At 34.4% G+C, this 20,500-nt stretch overlaps 1 protein-coding gene across 1 annotated transcript; it reads right to left on the bottom strand.

The window, feature by feature from the left end:
• Window positions 1–285: 285 nt before the first annotated feature.
• Window positions 286–3,786, bottom strand: LOC112750305 (uncharacterized). Its single transcript, XM_025798950.3, has 5 exons — window positions 3,453–3,786; window positions 3,069–3,201; window positions 2,491–2,615; window positions 2,234–2,380; window positions 286–852 (listed from the first exon to the last, which is right to left on the bottom strand). Exons 1-5 carry the CDS (start codon window positions 3,645–3,647, stop codon window positions 712–714), a joined length of 741 nt encoding a protein of 246 aa, XP_025654735.1. The 5' UTR covers window positions 3,648–3,786; the 3' UTR covers window positions 286–711.
• Between the last annotated feature and the right edge of the window lie 16,714 nt (window positions 3,787–20,500).

The following is a 20,500-nucleotide window of genomic DNA, read 5'->3' as shown; positions in this document are numbered from 1 at the left end:
CTAAAATTAAGGTTCTGAAATCAAATCAGTCATTGAACCAATAAAATAGAAATTTAAAAGTTTAAATCCTAAACTCTAAACCATAAATATTCTCAAAAAAATTTAAAAAATAATTTTATAGTAAAAAATTAATTAATATTGACTAAAAAATTGATTCTTTATAATTTTTTTATTTAGCAAAACGTATGTAAGATATATTTGTCTAGAGGTGCCAATAATAGAACTATTGGAAAATGAAAAAGAATTAAAAAAAAATGAGTGAAATAGTAAACATGAGAACATAAGTTAGTAAATAAGAAATTTTTTATTTAGATAATTAAAAAAAAAACCCGAGAAACTTAGCACTTGAATTGGAATTCCCAACCACCTTCTAACATCCTTATATACCTATCTTTTCACAAAACAAATTGCATGCCCAAACTACTAGTTAGTTTATTCAAAAAAAGATAAAAACTCATAGCAACCCCATGTGTGATCGATTCTATGACAAGTTTGAGAAAATGTGGCGAAGAGGTCCATGTTCTGTTTACAGAATCATACTGTTTTTCAACACTAACGAAATCTCTCCGTTCTGTTCTCAAGGACTGTATATCAGGTGGAATTTGTTCATCCACTGGAACAGGTCTTCGACAAAACCATCCTTCCTTTTAACTGTTTTGTTCTCTCTTTTCCACTGTCAACAGTTTTTCTTCTTTTTCTTCTTCTACTTAGTTAGTTACATAACTCAAGCATGGCCTTAGCAGCATCTATCAGTACAGACCGAAAGTCATCCATGGCACGACCAAGCACCGTGTACCCTTCCTTGTCCTCCACATCAACATCAGCTCCATGTCTTATCAGAAGGAGTGCTACCTGTAAACACAGAACACACGGGTAAGGATTTTTGACTCAGAAAACATATGCTCCATGGCCCTGATATTTCTAATGCTTTATAATAATAATAAAAAAAAAAGAAATATTAGATGATTAAAATCTTTTATTTATATTTTCTTTACATTTGAGCCAGCATTAGCTAGCTCCCCATTTTATCTCACTAAAAATGTTGGCCCCCATAACATTATCCTAAAAAGAAGTCAAAACATACTCCTAAGTAAATAGTATTAATGTTTAAATTGGTCCTGAAAGATCGCACGAGTGAATTTGGTCAGTGAAATATTAATGTGATTTAAATTTTTAGCCATTCAAATTCCTGATGACCATGTCACCATTAACCATTAACCTATGTATGATCTTTTAAGAACCACCTTAAGTGCTTGTTTGGGCGCCATTATTTTGATAAAAAAAAAGATCTTTTTTCAATGAAAAAAGATCTTTTTTTTATTTTTTAGCGTGTTTGGCAAATTTCGAGTAGTAAAAGTAAAAGCACTAGAAAAATCAGAAAAACATCTTTTTTTAGAAGCTATAATTTACATCTTTTTTTAAAAGATCTTTTTTCCTTAAAAAAAGATGTTTTTCATGTAATAAATAAATAAAAAAGTACTTTTATATTATTATATCCAAACATAATTGATAGATAAAAAGATCTTTTTGCATGAGATATCCAAACATAAAATTACTTTTACTTTTTCATAAGATCTTTTAAAAAAAGATAATTAAAAAAAAGATCTTTTCTTAGAAGCTCACCCAAACAAGCCCTAAGTGTGCACCAAAACATCTTGTTTGCAGATTCTATGCAAGTTATTGGGAGTACAAATAAAGGCAAAGAAAAAAACTAAAGATGTTAACACTCATTTCCAAACAAAATACCAAAGAATAATTTTATTTTTTTGTTAAAAACAAAATGAATATTACTAGAATACCTTGTTTGATCATAAATATTGCTAGACTTACCTTTATTTAACCATTGTGTTATTTCATTCAAGATAAGAATACAGTAGATTAGAAAATTAAATTATGTACATCTTGACGAAGAAGCTTTTCTGATGCAACTAGCCAATGATTTTATTATATTAAAGCATTTATCATCTGGAACAAATGCATCCCACTCATTCTTAATTATGATAAAAGATGAATGAGTTAAGTAATTTAAACACGAAGAATAATAGATGACTAAGTGGTGAAATTAAAATCTCTGAAAAATTTTAAAGGAAATACAAAGAGGTACAACCGAAATAGAAAGATCATAAGATCATCTACAAGAAATATTTAACACATACAGGCTTTCTTTTGAGAAATATTCGGCAGACCTGTTAGCTCATATTTTTACAGTTATACACGCATAGAATACGCATACCTCCTTGTTATTGCAAATCACAGCATTCATTAAAGGAGTTTGACCAACTCTATCAACTGCATCAACCTCCGCACCTTCTTCAATTAGAAGTTCACACAACTCAGAATTCCCAGTACTTGCTGCCCTATGCAATGGGGTGCAACCAACCTGATCATGATAGAAATCTCGTCTTCAACCAAAAACTTATGAAAGAAAAGAAAAAAGGGGAGGAGTTATTCAAATAATTGTAACATATAAAAATAAGTATATGCTACAACCTTGTCCTTTATATTAATCTTGGCATCATTGGAGATGAGTTTTTCAGCAATCTTCACCCAACCTTTGCTGGCAGCATAATGTAGAGCAGTTCGACCCCCATCATTTTTTAAATTAACATCAGCTCCTACCAAAATCGAAAGACCCATAATATTAAAACCAAGAATAATGGGTGAGTCTTTCTATATGCAAATGAACAATGAAAGATATGTATTGGTCATTAGGAATTTTAAGCCATAATCCAAGTAGGGCTAGTTGGCAAAGAAAGGAAGAAAGTCCTGAAAATCATTATGCTGAATAAGATACATTTCACCTCAATGAAACAAAAAATGCAATTGAAATCAATATAACCACAAGGAGATAAAAGTAAACACCTTTCCAGTACACAACAGTACACTTAAATTCAACTCAATAACATACCAAGCAAATCAAGTAATAGAATTCTCAATCTCAGGAGCACAGATAGAGTCAGTTAATTATCATCATAGCTTGGAGTTTCAAAGAAAATTATAAGATGCTGCCTGACATCAGTAGCAGTAGCAGTATCAAGAACCAAACCTCTTATAAATAAACCACTAACCTTTGCTCAACAATGCCTCCACAATCTCCAAATTCCCAATGCTAGCCGCAGAGTGAATGGGCGCCCAACCTTCTTCATCTTTATTGTTTATCACACTAGCTGATGCATCAGCAGATAACAGTATCTTCACCACCTGACATACCCACCATCCACAGTCTTATTTCTTCTTTTTAACAAAAAAATGCCGAATCCAGTGACAGCTACCAAGCTAAAAAAATTCACTATAAACCCTAAATCCCAATTCAAGTCACAGAAGAAGGAGACATTTCTACCAGAATTGAATGAGAACTAATGGGGTGTGTGTGTGTGTGAGAGAGAGAGAGAGAGAGAGAGAGAGAGAGAGAGAGAGAGAGGGAGAGAGAGAGCAAAGAGGTAATCGTGAACCTCGGTGTGAGAGGAAGAAGCGGCAACGTGAAGAAGAGAGCGATGGTCTTCGTTGGTGAGGGAGAGCGCTTTTGAGAGTGCTTTAGACGAGAGAGATCGGAAGGTTGAGGCGTCGCCATTTTCAGCAGCTTTGAAGAGGTCCTTGTCTTCTGGAGTGTCTACTTCCACCTCCATTCTTGCTTCGTGTTCTCTCATAGGATAGAGCTAAGCTTTCCAAGAGGTGCTAAATTTTTAACAGTGCGTCAAGTAGACTATTTTTTTGTTTAACTCATTTTTTTCATTATTTCTGATTTAAATACGGATACAAAAATATATGATTTATACCTTTTGTTGTGTTTTTGCAACCAATAGAAACGAAAATAAAAACATGTATTTCCACCGAGATCCCGAAAATCGGATTGGTCTAACTAATTTAACTGAAATTCAATTAGAATAACTATTTTATAATAAAATAATAAATAAAATATAAATAAACACATTAAAATAAATTAAAGTATAATATAAATTTTAAATCATCATTTCAATTTAAAATACTATATCAACCAAAATTAAAATCTTGTCAAAATTTAAATTTAAAAGTTAAATACCTTTGATTTATTAATTTAAAATAATATAATACTCATTATATTATTAAGATAGTCACAATTTATATACAATTTTAACAAATTTATTAGCACAAAAATTAATAAAGATACACAAGATTGATTATAACGAACAAATAATAGTTTTAAATTCATAAAAACTGAATGATTTATAAATTGCTTAATGAACTAATAAATGGATATTAGAGCCTTAAACTTTATTTAACAAGCTGTAACCTGGTCTGAAGTGATCTTGGTCCATAATCATAAAGAAGTTCTGCTGAAAGAAACAGAATGAAGAACCAAAAAGAAAAATTTAAAATGCTAAAATACTATGTAATTACTATTTAGAAAATGCTATTGAGTTTCAATATATATATATATATATATATATATATATATATATATATATATATATATATATATATATATATATATATATATATATATATATATATATTAAGAATCTGCATATATATTCAAGACTCATTCCAAAACTTCTTTTAACATATATACCAGATATATATTTCTTATAACTAATCATAACATAATTTAATTTCACTAAGTGATTTCACTATCTTTTGTACCCTTTACGAAAATAACAAATTAATCAATTTAGTTAATACATAACTCCAAACACAACAAGTAACATGCTTTATATATTCTGAAAAGCAGTTTCAAATCATTTGCAATAATAGTAAACTATGCTTCATAAACAACTCAAATTATTGAAATAACAAATACAAACCACACTATTTAAAATCTACAGAGGCATACCAATTTCAAAAAATGCATAATTGACAAAATTTATCAAGCATGACAAAGCTAAATTTTTAAAGAAAAATTTTAATTGAACAAAGAAACACAACACAACAGAATACAAAATACACAGCATATAGCAGTAGTACATCACAATAGCAATGAGCATAATTCATTAATAATCAATTAAACATTCAATAATCAATCAATCATTTAATAATCAATATAATTTTTAAACGAAAAATAAAAACATACTGACTTCTCAATAATCAATCATTATTCAATAACCACTTTTTCTCGTACTCTTTAGATCGAAGAAGGCAATGACTTCTCTGCTTACTGATAGTGCTTGTTCTTCTTTTTGTTTTTATTTTTCGTTCAAAAATTATATTAATTATTAAATGATTGATTGATTATTGATTATTGAATATTTAATAGATTATTGATTAATTCTGCTCACTGCTGTTATGATGTATTGTACAAAGTCTTCTTCAGTGCTGTGTATCTTGTGTTCTATTGTGCTGTGTTTCTGTGTTCAATTAAAATTTTTCTTTGAGAACTTAACTTTATCATGTTTGGATAAATTTTGCCAATTACGCATTTCTGAAAATTGATATGCTTCTGTAGATTCTAAATAGTGTCGTTCATATTTGTGATTTGGACAATTTGAGTTGTTTATGAAGCATAGTTTACTTGCCGATGAGAAACGAGCAGCGCAAGTTTTGGCTAGTTGGGTTCTTCTTAGTAATATGGATTATTTGGCTAAGACAGAATGAAGTCATATTTCAGAGTAAGACAACAGGAGTTATAGAGTGTGTAGATCAATCGTTTTCATGTGCTACAGAGTGGTATACAAAATAACTCATGTGGTCGATGGCTATGCCGGAGATAACATAAGAGTTATTTGTCTTTTATGATTTGTGTCTTTTGCTCCACCATAAGTGTTGAGCTCTTTCTTTCTTTCAAAAAAAAAATGAAGCATAGTTTACTATTATTGCAAATGATTCCAGACCGCTTTTGAGGAGTGTACGAAGCATATTACTTGCTGTGTTTGGAGTTGTGTATTAACTAAATTAGTTAATTTGTTATTTTGATAAAGGATACAAAAAATAGTGAAATTACTTAGTGAAATTAAGTTCTGTATGTTATCATTATTAGTTATAGGAAATATATATCTAGTATATCATTTGAGATTAGTTTTGTTAAAAAAGAGTATATATGTGTGTAGCATTGTTAATATGTTCATTTTCTAAATAGCAATTACATAGTATTCCTGTATTTCTAAATTTTCCTTTTTTGGGTTCTAAATTGTAAAACTATTACTTAATTCATTATAATCAGTCTTATGTTTATCCTTATTAATCTTTATTAATTTTTGTGCTAATAATTTTGTTAAAATTGTGTAAAATTGTGACTCTCTTAATAATATAATCAATATCATATTGTTATTAACTGATGAGATCAAAGGTTATTTAACTTTTGAATTTGTACATCGACAAAAATTAAGATTTTGGTTGATGTAGTATTTTAAATTGGGATGATAATTTATAGTTTATATTAGACTTTAATTTATTTTAGTGTGTTTATTTATATTTTATTTATTATTTTATTATAAAATAGTTATTCCGGTTGAACTACGGTTGAATCAATTGGACCAGTAAATTGTGAATCAATGACTAGAGCTGTTCAATGACCGGTTCAATTTTCAGAACCATGGAAGAAAGAGCTACGTTTGAGAGAGTTTGAGAGGAGAAGGAGACTCTTGATTCTTGAATGTCTGAAGGCTTTTCCCTTTTATTTTTATACAAAATGCAAAACAACACCATTTTAGAAAAATTGACTGGATTTTAATTCGATCCAATTAACCGGTTCAACCATTTTCAAAAGGTTTTATGATTGGCAATTTTATAGATTGAACCAAATTGTAAAGATGTCCGGTTCACAGTTGGATTGGTCAAACTGGTCAATCCAATCTGATTTTCAGAATCATGAATTTTCACAAATTTAAGGTGTAAAAATAAAATAAATTATTAACTAATTTAGTATTCTTTCTTTTTCTTTCTCCTTCACTTACACATACACTAGTCTCACATATACAATTAGTATTTATTCTCTCACAGAAAATAGAGTAACTGTTAAAGGATGATAAAAATCTATTATTATTATTATTATGATTATTATTGAAGACGGGGATGATAGGAATTATTGTTGAGTATATAATTATATATACATCCATCTTGAAATAAATATAATGCACATGCTCATTTTATTTTCTCTGTCGGTTTATTTTATTTTAAAAAAATAATAAAAATAATTTTATTTTCAATCTAAAATAAAAAAATTTTAATTTATTTTTTATATTCTCGTCATTGTATGTATATATTTGAAATAATTAAGACTTTATTTATTTTAAAACTATTGATTATATAATCTATCGTTGCATCAATTTTAATGAACTCACTGAGTCTGTTATTTTTTTTATTAAAATATAATATAATATAAATCTAAGATAAAAAAATTAATAAATTATTTTAAAATTAACTCTCTAAATAATTTAAGATGTTATATATACTTAAGCATAAAATAGGAATATTATATAAAGATACGCAATAGTTAAACTTGTATAAAATAGGATATTATATAGGTGATTTTTTTTAAATTCATGGCAATTTTATGGGTGATTTACTCTTGTTTAGGTGTCACCATTATAGCTATTGATCAAGAAAAATTTTTAAAGGTTCATTAATTGATGAAGTATGAAAGGCAAAGCTCATAATGAACTTATAGCATGAATATACTACATTGTATTATATGACTAGTTGTTATATATGGATACTATATAATGTATTGGAAGAAATTTGCAATTAAAATTTTTACACTCTAAATTGATTTCTTAACACAAAAAACTCTCCTTTTGTTCCTCAAGTTCAACATACATCTCTGAGAAAAGGAAGACGCATAGCCTCCACTGATCCAACCCTCTTTCATGTTTTGGCCTTCGTTCTATACTATCCAACACGTTATTCAACCCCAGGACTTAGGCATAGAGCCAACCCTCTTCGTTTTCTATTCTTCACTTCAACCATAGGTTCATTCTGTTTCTGTGGTTGCGGGAGCCATTACTGGAACTCTGTTTTCATCGGCTGGGATCCGGCATCGACTAATTTGAGGCCAAAGGATGATCTCTGTGTGCTTGCATGTTGTGAATTTTGTGAACCTAGTAGGTTTACATCTGATCGTGAACAAGCTGTTGCAGGTCGAAGGGGTTTACCATCCTCATTTCTCAGCCGGCTACGAATCACGTGAGGGTGTTTAATTAAGATTGTCTCCCTCCAGAAGTTCATTTTTTTACTCATTGGATCTCAAGCTTAGGTTGTCATCAAGGTATCTCCGTTTCAATTTTTTTTAATAATCGAGGTTAGTTTAATTTTAATGGAAGTCTCTGTCTTTTAAATATTTCTCTGTTTATGGTGTTGGGTTAATGTTATGGAATTAGGATTTTAAGTCACATTTGCCAGTTGTATGCTGTGGCTAGGTTTGGGGCATTGAAATTAAAAAGTTATAATGGACTCTTAAACAGTTGGCTTAGGTTAAGTAGCCTTGGTTTCGGTGGCTGTAGTTTTTTTTTTTAAGTAGCTTAGGTTAGCTTCATGTAGTTGCTGCCATTGATTATGTTTATTCACATTTTGGTCACCAACCTGGATTTTGGCAGGGGTAAAATTATGTCCATAAACAAAGATGATGTTAAGAATAATTCAAATAATGATTTGGGTGATGATTTCGATTATTAACCGAATGCAGAAGATGATGCTGAAGTTAACGATGTGGATTCACTGGATTCTACTAGCAAGAGTGAAGAAGATTGTGGTGTAAAAAGAATAGCAGATTTAATGGTGAAGGATATTTAGAACCTGGAGTTTAGGACAGAGGATGAGGCTTGCCAATTTTATAATGCTTATGCTTGTTGGCATGGATTTGTAATTGATGTGTGGAAAACGATCCAATACAAAACTCACCGGCAAGTGTACCGGGTCGCATCAAGTAATAATAACTCACGTGAGTGAGGTCGATCCCACAGGGATTGAAGGATTGAGCAATTTTAGTTTAGTGGTTGATTTAGTCAAGCGAACGAGAGTTGATTTGAGTGATTTGTATCCAATAGAAGCCAAATTTCATGAAATTTAAAGGGGAGGGATAATCGACAAGAATTTAAAGTGCAGAAGAATTAAAAGAGCTGAATCTTAAAGTGCAAGTAATGTAAATTGCAGAAACTTAAATTGCAAGAAATGTAAATGGCTGAAGCTTAAAGTGCAAGAAATGTAAATTGCTTGAATTATAAAGGGAATTAGGAATTGGAATTGCAGAAATTAAACAGAGAACAGTAAATTGCAACAAGCAGGAAAGTAAAAGATGAATTTAATTGCAGTAGATCTCAAACAGAAAATGTAAATTGGCTTGAAGAAGTGTTCAACAGAAGAATTAAAAGGAAATTTCAGATCTCAGGGATCAAGAGACTAGAAAACCAAGTCTAGATCTCACTACTTTCCTTGATCCAATTCAGAAATCAATTGCAACAAATTAAAGATCAAAACAGTAAGAAAACTTGAATTCAAATCTCAATTCTCCAATGGTGCAGTGAAAGAAACAAAAAGAGATCTCAAGGTGAGATTGAGACAGAATTTCCTCAATTCTCAACACCCAAGACTCAGTAAAACTTTGCAGAAAAGAAAACAAGAAACTGAAGAGGAAGAGAATTCAATTCTCCTCCCAGATCCAAGTTACAGTAAGTAAAATCCTCCAAGAGGTGTAAATTCAAAAGTAAAAGTCGACCTCCTTACTAAATCAAATTAACTCCTATTTATACACTTTCTTCTAATGGTCTTGGAGCCTTGAATGTGGGCCTTGGCCTTGATGGACTTGGATTGAAGATAGCCTTGGTTGGTTGCTCCTGGGCTTGTGAGAAAAACCCTTTTGCAATTTGGACTCTGAGCCTTTAAGTTTGAGTTGAAGTTTGAGGCAAACTTCAACTCAAACGTTGGTTTTTGAAATTATGCAGAAAGGTTTTTCATCTGTCATTCACGTTTGAGTTCAAGTTTGGGGTCAAACTTGAACTCAAACGTTGCCCTTCCAGGATCACATTTAGTGCCAACGTTTGCCTCCAAGTTTGAGGCAAACTTGGACGCAAACTTGGCCTCCCTTGGGTGTACATGTTTCATGCCAACGTTTGCCTCCAAGTTTGAGGCAAACTTGGACGCAAACTTGGATTCCCTTGGGACATGTTATATGCCAACGTTTGCCTCCAAGTTTGAGGCAAACTTGGACGCAAACTTGGCTTCCCCTGGGTGCAAGTTATATGCCAACGTTTGCCTCCAAGTTTGAGGCAAACTTGGACGCAAACTTGGCTTCCCCTGGGTGCATATATTTCACCAACGTTTGCCTCCAAGTTTGAGGCAAACTTGGTCGCAAACTTGAGCTCCTTCAAGGTTAGTTGTTGCACCAACGTTTGCCTCCAAGTTTGCGGCAAACTTGGGCGCAAACTTGGGCTCCTCCACGGTATAATTTTGAACTCTTCCCAGGGTGGTTTTGCTGTCTTCTGCTGTCCCCTTTCTTCAACTTTCCTCCAAGCCTTTTGGTCACCTGTCATCAATCAACAAATGCATCAAAGCTTTGCTAAAATCATGAGACTTATTATCATTCTTGACATATAAGCAATTATAGCACAAAATCTCATGAAAATGCATCAAATTACTCTCGGTTGATTGAATCTAAATACACATGAATTTTCACCCAAATGACTTACTTGTAACTCAAGAAAGTGTATAAAACCTATTGAAAACAAAGGAAAAAGACTAGTAAAACTACGCTAAGATGCCTTGGCATCAGTAATGAGGAAGGACGACGTCATTAGGGATAACCAAGGTAGAATCATTTGCAGGCAACTTGTTTGCAATAAGGAAGGCTGGAGGAATATGAGGTATCTTGATCTGGATGATAGATCAAGGGAGGCAAGGTCACTCACGCGAACCAAGTGTCCAGCTCGGCTTAGGGTAAAGCTTGACTACAGCTGCGGTAGATGGAAGGTATCATGTTTTGTGGAATCTCACAACCACGATCTGACGCCCCCCCACCCCCCAATTTACGCATTTGGTTCTGGCCAATCGTCGTCTCACTGTTACTGATAAAGTCCAAGTGAAAAATCTTCATAATTTTGGTGTCAAGATGTGCCATATTATGGGATATATTGCGTTTCAGAAGGGTGGATATCGTCATGCTGGCTTCACACGCAAAAATTTGTACAACCACATTGATCGTTATCGTCGATCAAAAGTTAAAAACGGGGATGCCAATGTGGCAATAAACTATTTGATTGGCAAGTCAAACAATGATCCGCTGTTCTTTGGGAAGTATACGTTCACTAGTGACGAAAGGCTCGAGCATATTTTTTGGGCAGATGGACAGCCAATTGTCGACTATCACTACTTTGGAGATATTGTTGCCTTTGATTCAATGTACAAGAAGAATAAATACAACAAACCTTTGGTCATTTTCTCCGGATGCAATCATCATGGGCAGACTGTTATCTTCGACTCCGGCCTACTATCTGACGAAACCACAGAGACGTATAAGTGGTTGTTGGAAACGTTTGTTGAAGCGATGGGTGGGAAAAGTTCTAAAGTAGTAATAACTGATGGAGATTGATAAACCACTATTTTATGGTTTATCTTGTGTTTAATTGAGTGGTTTCATCAAGTCTTTACCTACTTATTCATATGATTTGTATGATTTTACAATCCCTTCCTAGTTTTGTTCTATGGTTGAAAACTTGCTTCCTAGAGATATTTAATTAGTACGTTTTAATTCTCCTTTATACCATTCGATGCCGTGATCCGTGTGTTAAGTGTTTCAGGCTTTATAGGACAGAAATGGCTTAGAGAATAGAGAGGAAGCTTGCAAAAATGGAAGGAACACAAGAAACCAAGGAGATAACCAGTGAGCACCGACGCGCACGCATGGCTCAGGCAAGCGCGCGGAATGGAGAAATTTGCAGCAACGCGTGCGCGTGCCTGACGCGTACGTGTGGAATGGAGTTCTGCAAGATGACGCGTACGCGTGACAACGAAATTCGCCAAATGACGCACACACGTGACTGACGCGTACGCGTGACATGCGCAATCTGCAGAAATAACAGAAAACGCTGGGGGCAATTTCTGGGCTGTTTTTGACCCAGTTTTCGGCCCAGAAAACACAGATTAGAGGCTATAAAGTGGGAGAATCGATCCATTCATTAAGACAACTTTCATTCACATATAATTTTAGGTTTTAGATGTAGTTCTCTAGAGAGAGAGGCTCTCTCCTCTCTCTTAGGTTTTAGGATTAGGATTTCTTCGTTTTCTCATTTCCAGGTTCAATATTCCTTTAATTTAATTTCTCTTATACTTTTATTTCTTCTATTACTTTAGTTTGTTTATTTTCTCAAATATTGATTTATGAACTCCATGTTAGAATTGATTTTCTTAATTAATACAAATTGAGGTATTTCAGAATTGTGATTACTTTTCTTCTATTTATGTTATTAATGCTTCCAATTTAATTTAGATTTTCCCCCTTTGATTTGGTTGAGTGATTGGTGACACTTGAGTTATCAAACTCAGCAGTTGATTGAAAATTGGAATTTGCTGATTGATTTGGATCCCTCGAAAGCTAGTCTTTCCATAGGAGTTGACTAGGACTTGAGGAATCAAATTAATTAGTCCACTTGACTTTTCTTTATTTAGTAAGGGTTAACTAAGTGGGAGCAATAAACAATTCTCATCACACCTATAAGGATAACTAGGATGGGATTTTTAGTTCTTATACCTTGCAATGGTTTTCATGATAATTTACTTTAATTATTGCCAGGTTATTTTCATGTTCCCTATTTCAAAAACCCAAAAATATACCTTTTTCCATAACCAATAATAAATCATACTTCCCTGCAATTCCTTGAGAGACGACCCAAGGTTTGAATACTTCGGTTATAAATTTTACTGGGTTTGTTATTGTGACAACCAAAATGTTTGTACGAAAGGATTCTCTGTTAGTTTAGAAACTATAATTATAACGTGATTATCTTTATAAAATTCTAGACCACACAAAAGTCCGTTCGTCAAAATGGCGCCGTTGCCGGGAAATTGCAAATGTGTGCCTTATTATTGGTTATTGTAAATATTTTCTTTTTCGTTTCTTTGTTAGTGTTTCTAGTTTTAGGAGTTTATTTTCATTAATTTCTATTAGTTTTTATTTCCTTAACTACTATGAATTCTCACCCCTCTGATTTCAAATTTGGTTCCAATGTTGTTGTAAGGAATGGAAGCTATAATGAGAACAGGCATCAAGGTTGGAAGAATCAAAGATGGGAGGAGCCACAAGGATTTGATCAACCCTCTTGGCAACAACCCCCTCCAATGCGCTATAACCAACAACCATTATGTGATGCATACCAAGACAATAGTTTTGGTGGACCCTTTCGTGACAACCAACCTCCACCAAATTACTATGGTCAAGAGCCATTCCAGGGTACGTACCAAGATGATAAATATGGTGGACCCCCTTGTAGTTACCAACAAGCCCCACCATATGCCTATGAGCCCCCTCCTCAACATAACTTTGAACCACCACACTCACAAGCCCCTTTCCACCATTCACCTCCATATGAACCACACCCAGAACCACCACCTCAATATTCACCATCTCCATATCCTTATCAAGAAGAACCACCTCCATATTATGAACCCTCTCTCCCTACAAATGAACCCTCCTATCCATCCCAACCTCCATTGGATAACAACACACTCATCTCTAATATCATTGGTCTCACCTCTACACTCCAAAATCTTATATCCCGCATGAATGACGAACGAAACTCTTTGAAGGTAAAGAATTTTACAGATAAATTCTCGTTGCAAGTATAGTTTCTAAACCAGTAAAGAATCCTTTCGTACAAAAGTTTTGGTTGTCACAAGTAACAAACCCCTAATAAAATTTATAACCAAAGTATTTGGACCTCGGGTCGTCTCTCAAGGAATGAAGTATGATTTATTATTGGTTATGGAAAAAGGTATATTTTTGGATTTTTGAAATAGGAAACAGGAAAATAAATTGGCAAGGAAGTAAATCAATAACTAGAAAAACTCTTGGCAAGGTATGAGAACTGGAAATCCCATCTTAGTTATCCTTATCAGGTGTGATGAGAATTGTTATTGCTCCCACTTAGTTAACCCTTACTAAATAAAGGAAAGTCAAGTGGACTAATCAATCTGATTCCTCAAGTCCTAGTCAACTCCTATGGAAAGACTAGCTTTAGAGGGATCCAAATCAATCAGCAATTTCTAATTTTCAATCAACAGCTGAGTTTGACAACTCAAGTATCACCAATTACTCAACCAGAGCCAAAAGGGGAAAAATCCAAATTATTTATATCATAAATAGAAGAAAGTAACCATAAATCTGAAATACCTCAAATTGTATTAAATAGAAAATCAAATTAAACATAAGAATCCATAAACCAATTTGGGGAAAATAAACAAACTAAAGTAATAGAATAATTAAAAGTAGAAGAGAAATTAAATTAAAGGAACATTGAACCAGGAATTGAGAAAGAATGAACCATAAACTAAGAGAAATCCTAAATCCTAAAATCTAAGAGAGAGGAGAGAGTCTCTCTCTCTAGAAACTACATCTAAAACCTAAAATTGTGAATTATGAATGTTGTGTCTCTGAATGAATGGATTCTCCCACTTTTATAGCCTCTAATCTGTGTTTTCTGGGCCAAAAACTGGGTCAGAAACATCCCAGAAATTGCCCCCAGTGATTTCTGATACGTCTAACACGCGGCAAAGTCACGCGTACACGTCGTCCACGCATACGCGTGGATTGACTTTTCTCCAGGTCACGTGTACGTGTAACCCACGCGTGCGCGTCACCTATCTTTGGGGCAGCTTTAGAAAATATATATCGTTGCGAAGCCCCAGATGTTATTTTTCCAACGCAACTGAAACTGCCTCATTTGGACCTCTATAGCTCAAGTTATGGTCGATTTAGTACCAAGAGGTCAGGCTGGACAGCTTTAGCAGTTCCTTCAGTTTCTTGTATTCCTTCCACTTTTGCATGCTTCCTTTCCATCCTCTAAGCCATTCCTACCCTATAAACCCTGAAATCACTTAACACACATATCAAGGCATTGAATGGTAATAAGAGGGGATTAAACATAGTAATTTAAAGGCCCAGGAAACGTGTTTTTAATCATAGCACAAAATTGGGTAGAAAAACGTAAAACATGCGAATTGTATGAATAAGTGTGCAAAGACTTGATAAAAACCACTCAATTGAGTACATGATAAACCATAAAATAGTGAAATATCAATCTTTCCACACTTAAACATTAACATGTCCTCATGCTAAACTCAAGAGAAGCTATAAAGGAGTGAAGAGGAATGGTAAAACTTATGAAATGCAACCTATCTATATGAATGCCACTAAATGCAAAAATACTTCTATACTTGGTTAAAAGTAAACAAATCTTTCAAGAAGAAATATGAACTGGATTTCACTAATTCAAATAAAAAAATAAAGTACAAGTAAACTTGCAGAAGAAAATAGCTCATGAGAGCCGGGAACAAAGAATCGAGCATCAAACCCTCACCGGAAGTGTATACACTCTAATTACTCAAGTGTTTAAGGTTCGACTCTCTCAATTCTCTACTAACCTTGCTTTCTAAGGCTTGCTTTTCTTCTACCAATTAACAAATAATTAATGCACAGATACACATATCAAGAGGTCTTTTAAAGGTTGTAATGGGGTTAGGGTCAAGGTAGGATTGTATTTGGCCAAGTAGACTAAAATCTGAATCCTTAATTAACTTAAACTTTTCCCACCTAACTTAAGACAATCTATGTAATCAAAGTACAAAACCTAACTATCCATTAACCATGTTTTCCACATATTCATGCATCCTGATTCGAGTACAATACATATGCATTGCTATCACTATTTACTTTGGGGCATTTTGTCCCCTTTTATTATTTTCTCTTTTTCTTTTCTTTTTCTCCTTCATTTTTTTTGTTTATATATATGCCTATACTTTTTTTCTTTTTTTTTTCTTTTGTTTATATATATGCCTATATTTTTTTTTCTTTTTTTTTCCTCAATGCATATGATTAAATTATTGAATGCATGAACATGTCCTAAACATTTCTTTCACATTTTCATAAAGAAGTTTAACATACTTAATTTCCAAAACCAAATGTTTCCAAACCTACTTTCCCCACACTTAATTCATGAGCATTCTCACTAGTCTAAGCTAACCAAGGATTCAAATTAAGGACATTATTGTTTTTCGCTTAGAGTTAGTGATGAGCTAAAGTAAAGAACAAAGGGGTATAATGGTTCAACATTGGTTTGCAAAGGATAATGAAAGGGTAAGGCCATATGGGTATGTAAGCTCATTGAAACAAAGGCCTCAATCATATAAGTGCATGCATACATCAAACAATGGAAATATAGAATTAAGTAAGACAAAGATCACAATTTTAGAGAGAACAACACACACCAAAAATAAAATATTAGTTGATAGAATACAACCAATTCAAATAGGCTCAAAATCTCACAGGTTTTTGTGTGTTCGAGCTCTAAACCATGTTCCAGTATAATATTCCTTCAAACAAGTTTATCAAAAAATTTTAAATCAAATTAGTGAAATGTTATAAAAAGTTTCTTGAAAAAGAAAATATTACTTTAATCAAGTGGTGGTAAAATATGCACAAAATCAAACAAATATGCAATCAAACATGCAAATGCAACAATGAACAAACAAAGAAAATAAAACATTGGTGTTGAGGAGGAAATAACTAACCCACGGAAGTCGGTATCGACCTCCCCACACTTAAAGATTGCACCGTCCTCGGTGCATGCTAAGATGTGCAAGTGGATGGGTGGCTCCAACTGACGCTTTTCTCCAAGGATTGTGCAGATGGATTTGTTTGTCTCCCCATTTAGAAGCTTTCCCTTTTCCTTTTTTGGTGGCCATCCTGAAAGAAAAAGGGAAGAAAAGTAACCCAAAAACTAAGATAGAAAACCAAGAAAATATGGGTGGGTTTATGTCAAATAATAAGGGTCTCAATTACATGGTAGCTACAACATGCAAGCGAGAAAATAGTAGAAGCACATGGCAAATCAAGAGTGCAAAAATTTACAACAATGGGGAAGAGAGTGTGGCTAATGCAAGAAAATATAAGTTCATGTCAATGCAAAAGGGATATAGGTAACATAAAAGATTGGCAGTGACAGATAAATAATATCATCCAACAGTGTAAAACAAGTCACTAAGCATCAAAATAATACCAGAAAAGATACAACAGTTAAAAAAGAAAATTTAACACCAATGGAAAAAGAATAAATTTAGAAAAGAAAAAAAAATATGCACAAAATTAAAATGTAATGAGTGAAAGTATGCAAATAAATTGAGTAAAATAGAACGAAAGTGAAGAATGATGAGAAGTTAAAGAGATGAAGAAAAAGAAAGTAAGAAAGGAAAAAGAAGGAAGGAGAAAAGAAAGAAGTAAAATGGAGAACAGGAAGCAACACGCGCACGCAGGTCACATGTGCGCGTGAAAACAGGAACAGCCATGTGACGCGGACGCGTCCAGTACGCGTACGCGTGATCGTGATGGTGCCAATCGCGTGAATCTAGCCTCGCGCACGCACAACTTTCTGTTCGTTTCGCATTGGGGCCAAAATTGCATATGACGCGTGCGCGTGCGCGCACGCTTCAGGAACGCATTCGCGTGAGTGATTTTGTGCCTCTAGCACAGTGCCAGCACCAAGCCAGCATAACTTTTGGCCAATACACCTTTTACGTCAAATTCGCAAGGTCACGCGTGCGCGTCATTGACGCGTACGCGTGGTGATGCTTGTGCGATTGGCACACCTTCTGCACTGTTCCCATGCAACTTTCTATTCATTCTTTTTTGTTTCGCATGCACACATGATGCGTACGCGTCAGTGACGCTTGCGCGTCGTGTGCGAATTTTTTTTATGCAGTATGCAGAATGCAAAATGCAGAATGTGGATGACTATGCATAAATTATGAATGAACATGAATGAAAATAAAATAAAATAAAACTAAGAACAAAAAGAAAAGAATATACCATGGTAGGTTGTTTCCCACCTAGCACTTTTAGTTAAAGTCCTTAAGTTGGACATTTGGTGAGTCCCTTGTTATGGTGGCTTGTGCTTGAACTCATCCCGGAATCCCCACAATGTTTGTATTTCCAATGGCCTCCGGGATCCCAAACTAGGCGCAAAGAGCCTTCAAGCAAGATTAAGCAAGTGACAAGGCCCCAAGAGTGTTGATTCCTAGACTGAATTCCGGGGTCCCAAACCTTGCTTTTGCACCCGTCTTCTTGTTGATCATCATTTTTCCAATCGGGTGGCAAACAATCTGAATTCTCACTGAGGCATCTAAACAACTTCCCAGACCCATTCAATTGAGAATTATACCAACCTTTGTACTGAAATTTGGAGCATACAACCATATTGAACCTTGCATGACAATTCCTATTACTAACCATCTCTCTCTTACTCGTAAAGCCACAAAGAGCTCGAAGTTGACCATCTGTCTCAAGCAAAGCATATTCAAGTGGGCTAATTAAGCTTAGAGATGAAAGATTTACCCACTTGAATGAAGGAATGGATGGTGATGGCTTTGGGAGAGAGGTCTCCAACAACTTTGGCAAGGTTATTTTCAGCTCCATTCCCTTGAGCTCTTCCTTGACAACTTCTACCTCTTTGCAAGCTTCTTCAATTTCAACCTCTTCCTCCTGGTAGCTTTCTTCCAATTCAATCTCTTCTTCATTACTTACCAAGGGCATGGGAGGTTGTGCTTCTTCTTCGTTAATCTCCATCTCTTGATCAACCTCTGCAAAGTCTTCAACCATGATATGCCTTGGAGGTTGTACACCCTCCTCAGCATCAACATCAAACGTCTTGGAAGGAGGTTCTATGACTGGACTTTCCCATGGAGGTTCTGCATCTCCTAAGTCTTCGACCACTTCTTCCTCTTCAATAATTCTGGCTTCCTCCACTTGTTCCAGTACAAAGTCATGCCCCTTACTGTCCACCGGAGTTTCTAGTGTCTCCTTCAGGCTACGTTTTCATTAGATTCTCCACATGAAGCCATGGGGGTTCCTTGAGTGTCCGAACGTCGGGAAGCTAATTGATTTATTGCTTGCTCCAGTTGATGAAGGGTTACGTGAAATTGATCCACTGTTTCCTTGAGACGATCCTTTGATTCTTGTTGCGCTCGGCTATCATAAGTAGGATTATAGTGCTCTTGGATTGATGGATATGGACATGGTGTATATGGAGGTGGTGTTCTTGGGAGTAATTGGGTTGGAATTGGGGTGGCTCTATGTATGGTTCATAGGGTTCATAGGGTGGTTGGTATGGTGGATATGGGTTAGGGTCATATGGGGTTGAATGGTGTAAAGGGGCTTGTGAGTTTGGTGGTTCAAAGGTATGTTAGGGAGGTGCTTCATAAGCATATGGTGGGGCTTGTTGGTAACTATAAGGGGATCCACCATATTCGCCATCTTGGTACGCTCCCTGGAATGGCTCTTGACCATACTAATTTGGTGGAGGTGATTTGTCACAAAAAGGTCAACCATAACTATTGTCTTGGTATGCATCATAGAACGGTTGTTGGTTATAGTGCATTGGAGGGGGTTGTTGCCAAGAGGGTTGATCAAATCCTTGTGGCTCCTCCCATCTTTGATTCTTCCAACCTTGATGCCTATTTTCATTATAGTTTCCATTCCTTACAACAACATTGGAACCAAACTTAAAGCCAGAGGGGTTAGAATTCATAGTAGCAAAAGAAATAAAAACTAATAGAAATTAATGAAAATAAAGTCCTAAAACTAGAAATACTAACAAAGAAACGGAAAAGCAAATATTTACAATAACCAATAATAAGGCACACATTTGCAATTCCCCGGCAACGGCGCCATTTTGATGAACAGAACTCTTTGAAGGTAAAGAATTTTACAGATAAACTCTCGTTGCAAGTATAGTTTCTAAACCAGCAAAAAATTATTTCGTACAAAAATTTTGGTTGTCACAAGTAACAAACCCCTAATAAAATTTATAACCGAAGTATTTGGACCTCGGGTCATCTCTCAAAGAATTGCAGGGAAGTATAATTTATTATTGGTTATGGAAAAAAGGTATATTTTTGGGTTTTTGAAATAGGGAACAGGAAAATAAATTGGCAAGGAAGTAAATCAATAACTAGAAAAACTCTTGGCAAGGTATGAGAACTGGAAATCCCATCCTAGTTATCCTTATCAGGTGTGATGAGAATTGTTATTGCTCCCACTTAGTTAACCCTTACTAAATAAAGGAAAGTTAAGTGGACTAATCATTCTGATTTCTCAAGTCCTAGTCAACTCCTATGGATAGACTAGCTTTAGAAGGATCCAAATCAATCAGCAATTTCCAATTTTCAATCAACAGCTGAGTTTGACAACTCAAGTGTCACCAATTACTCAACCAGAGCCAAAAGGGAAAAAATCCAAATTATTTATATCATAAACAGAAGAAAGCAACCATAGATCTGAAATACCTCGAATTGTATTAAATAGAAAATCAAATTAAACATAAGAATCCATAAA

This window comes from Arachis hypogaea, chromosome 15 (assembly GCF_003086295.3).
Source record: "Arachis hypogaea cultivar Tifrunner chromosome 15, arahy.Tifrunner.gnm2.J5K5, whole genome shotgun sequence".
In the NCBI taxonomy this organism is placed as follows: Eukaryota; Viridiplantae; Streptophyta; class Magnoliopsida; order Fabales; family Fabaceae; genus Arachis; species Arachis hypogaea.
This window is presented reverse-complemented; position numbering and strand designations above follow the sequence as displayed.

What these genes read in the sequence shown, in the direction of transcription:
- LOC112750305 (XM_025798950.3), bottom strand. Translation starts at nt 3,647, where the DNA reads ATGAGAGAACACGAAGCAAGAATGGAGGTGGAAGTAGACACTCCAGAA. An exon ending in CTTCTTCCTCTCACACCGAG is followed by an intron (nt 3,202 to 3,452) that starts GTTCACGATTAC and finishes TGGGTATGTCAG; the next exon opens with GTGGTGAAGATACTGTTATC. An exon ending in AGATTAATATAAAGGACAAG is followed by an intron (nt 2,381 to 2,490) that starts GTTGTAGCATAT and finishes TATCATGATCAG; the next exon opens with GTTGGTTGCACCCCATTGCA.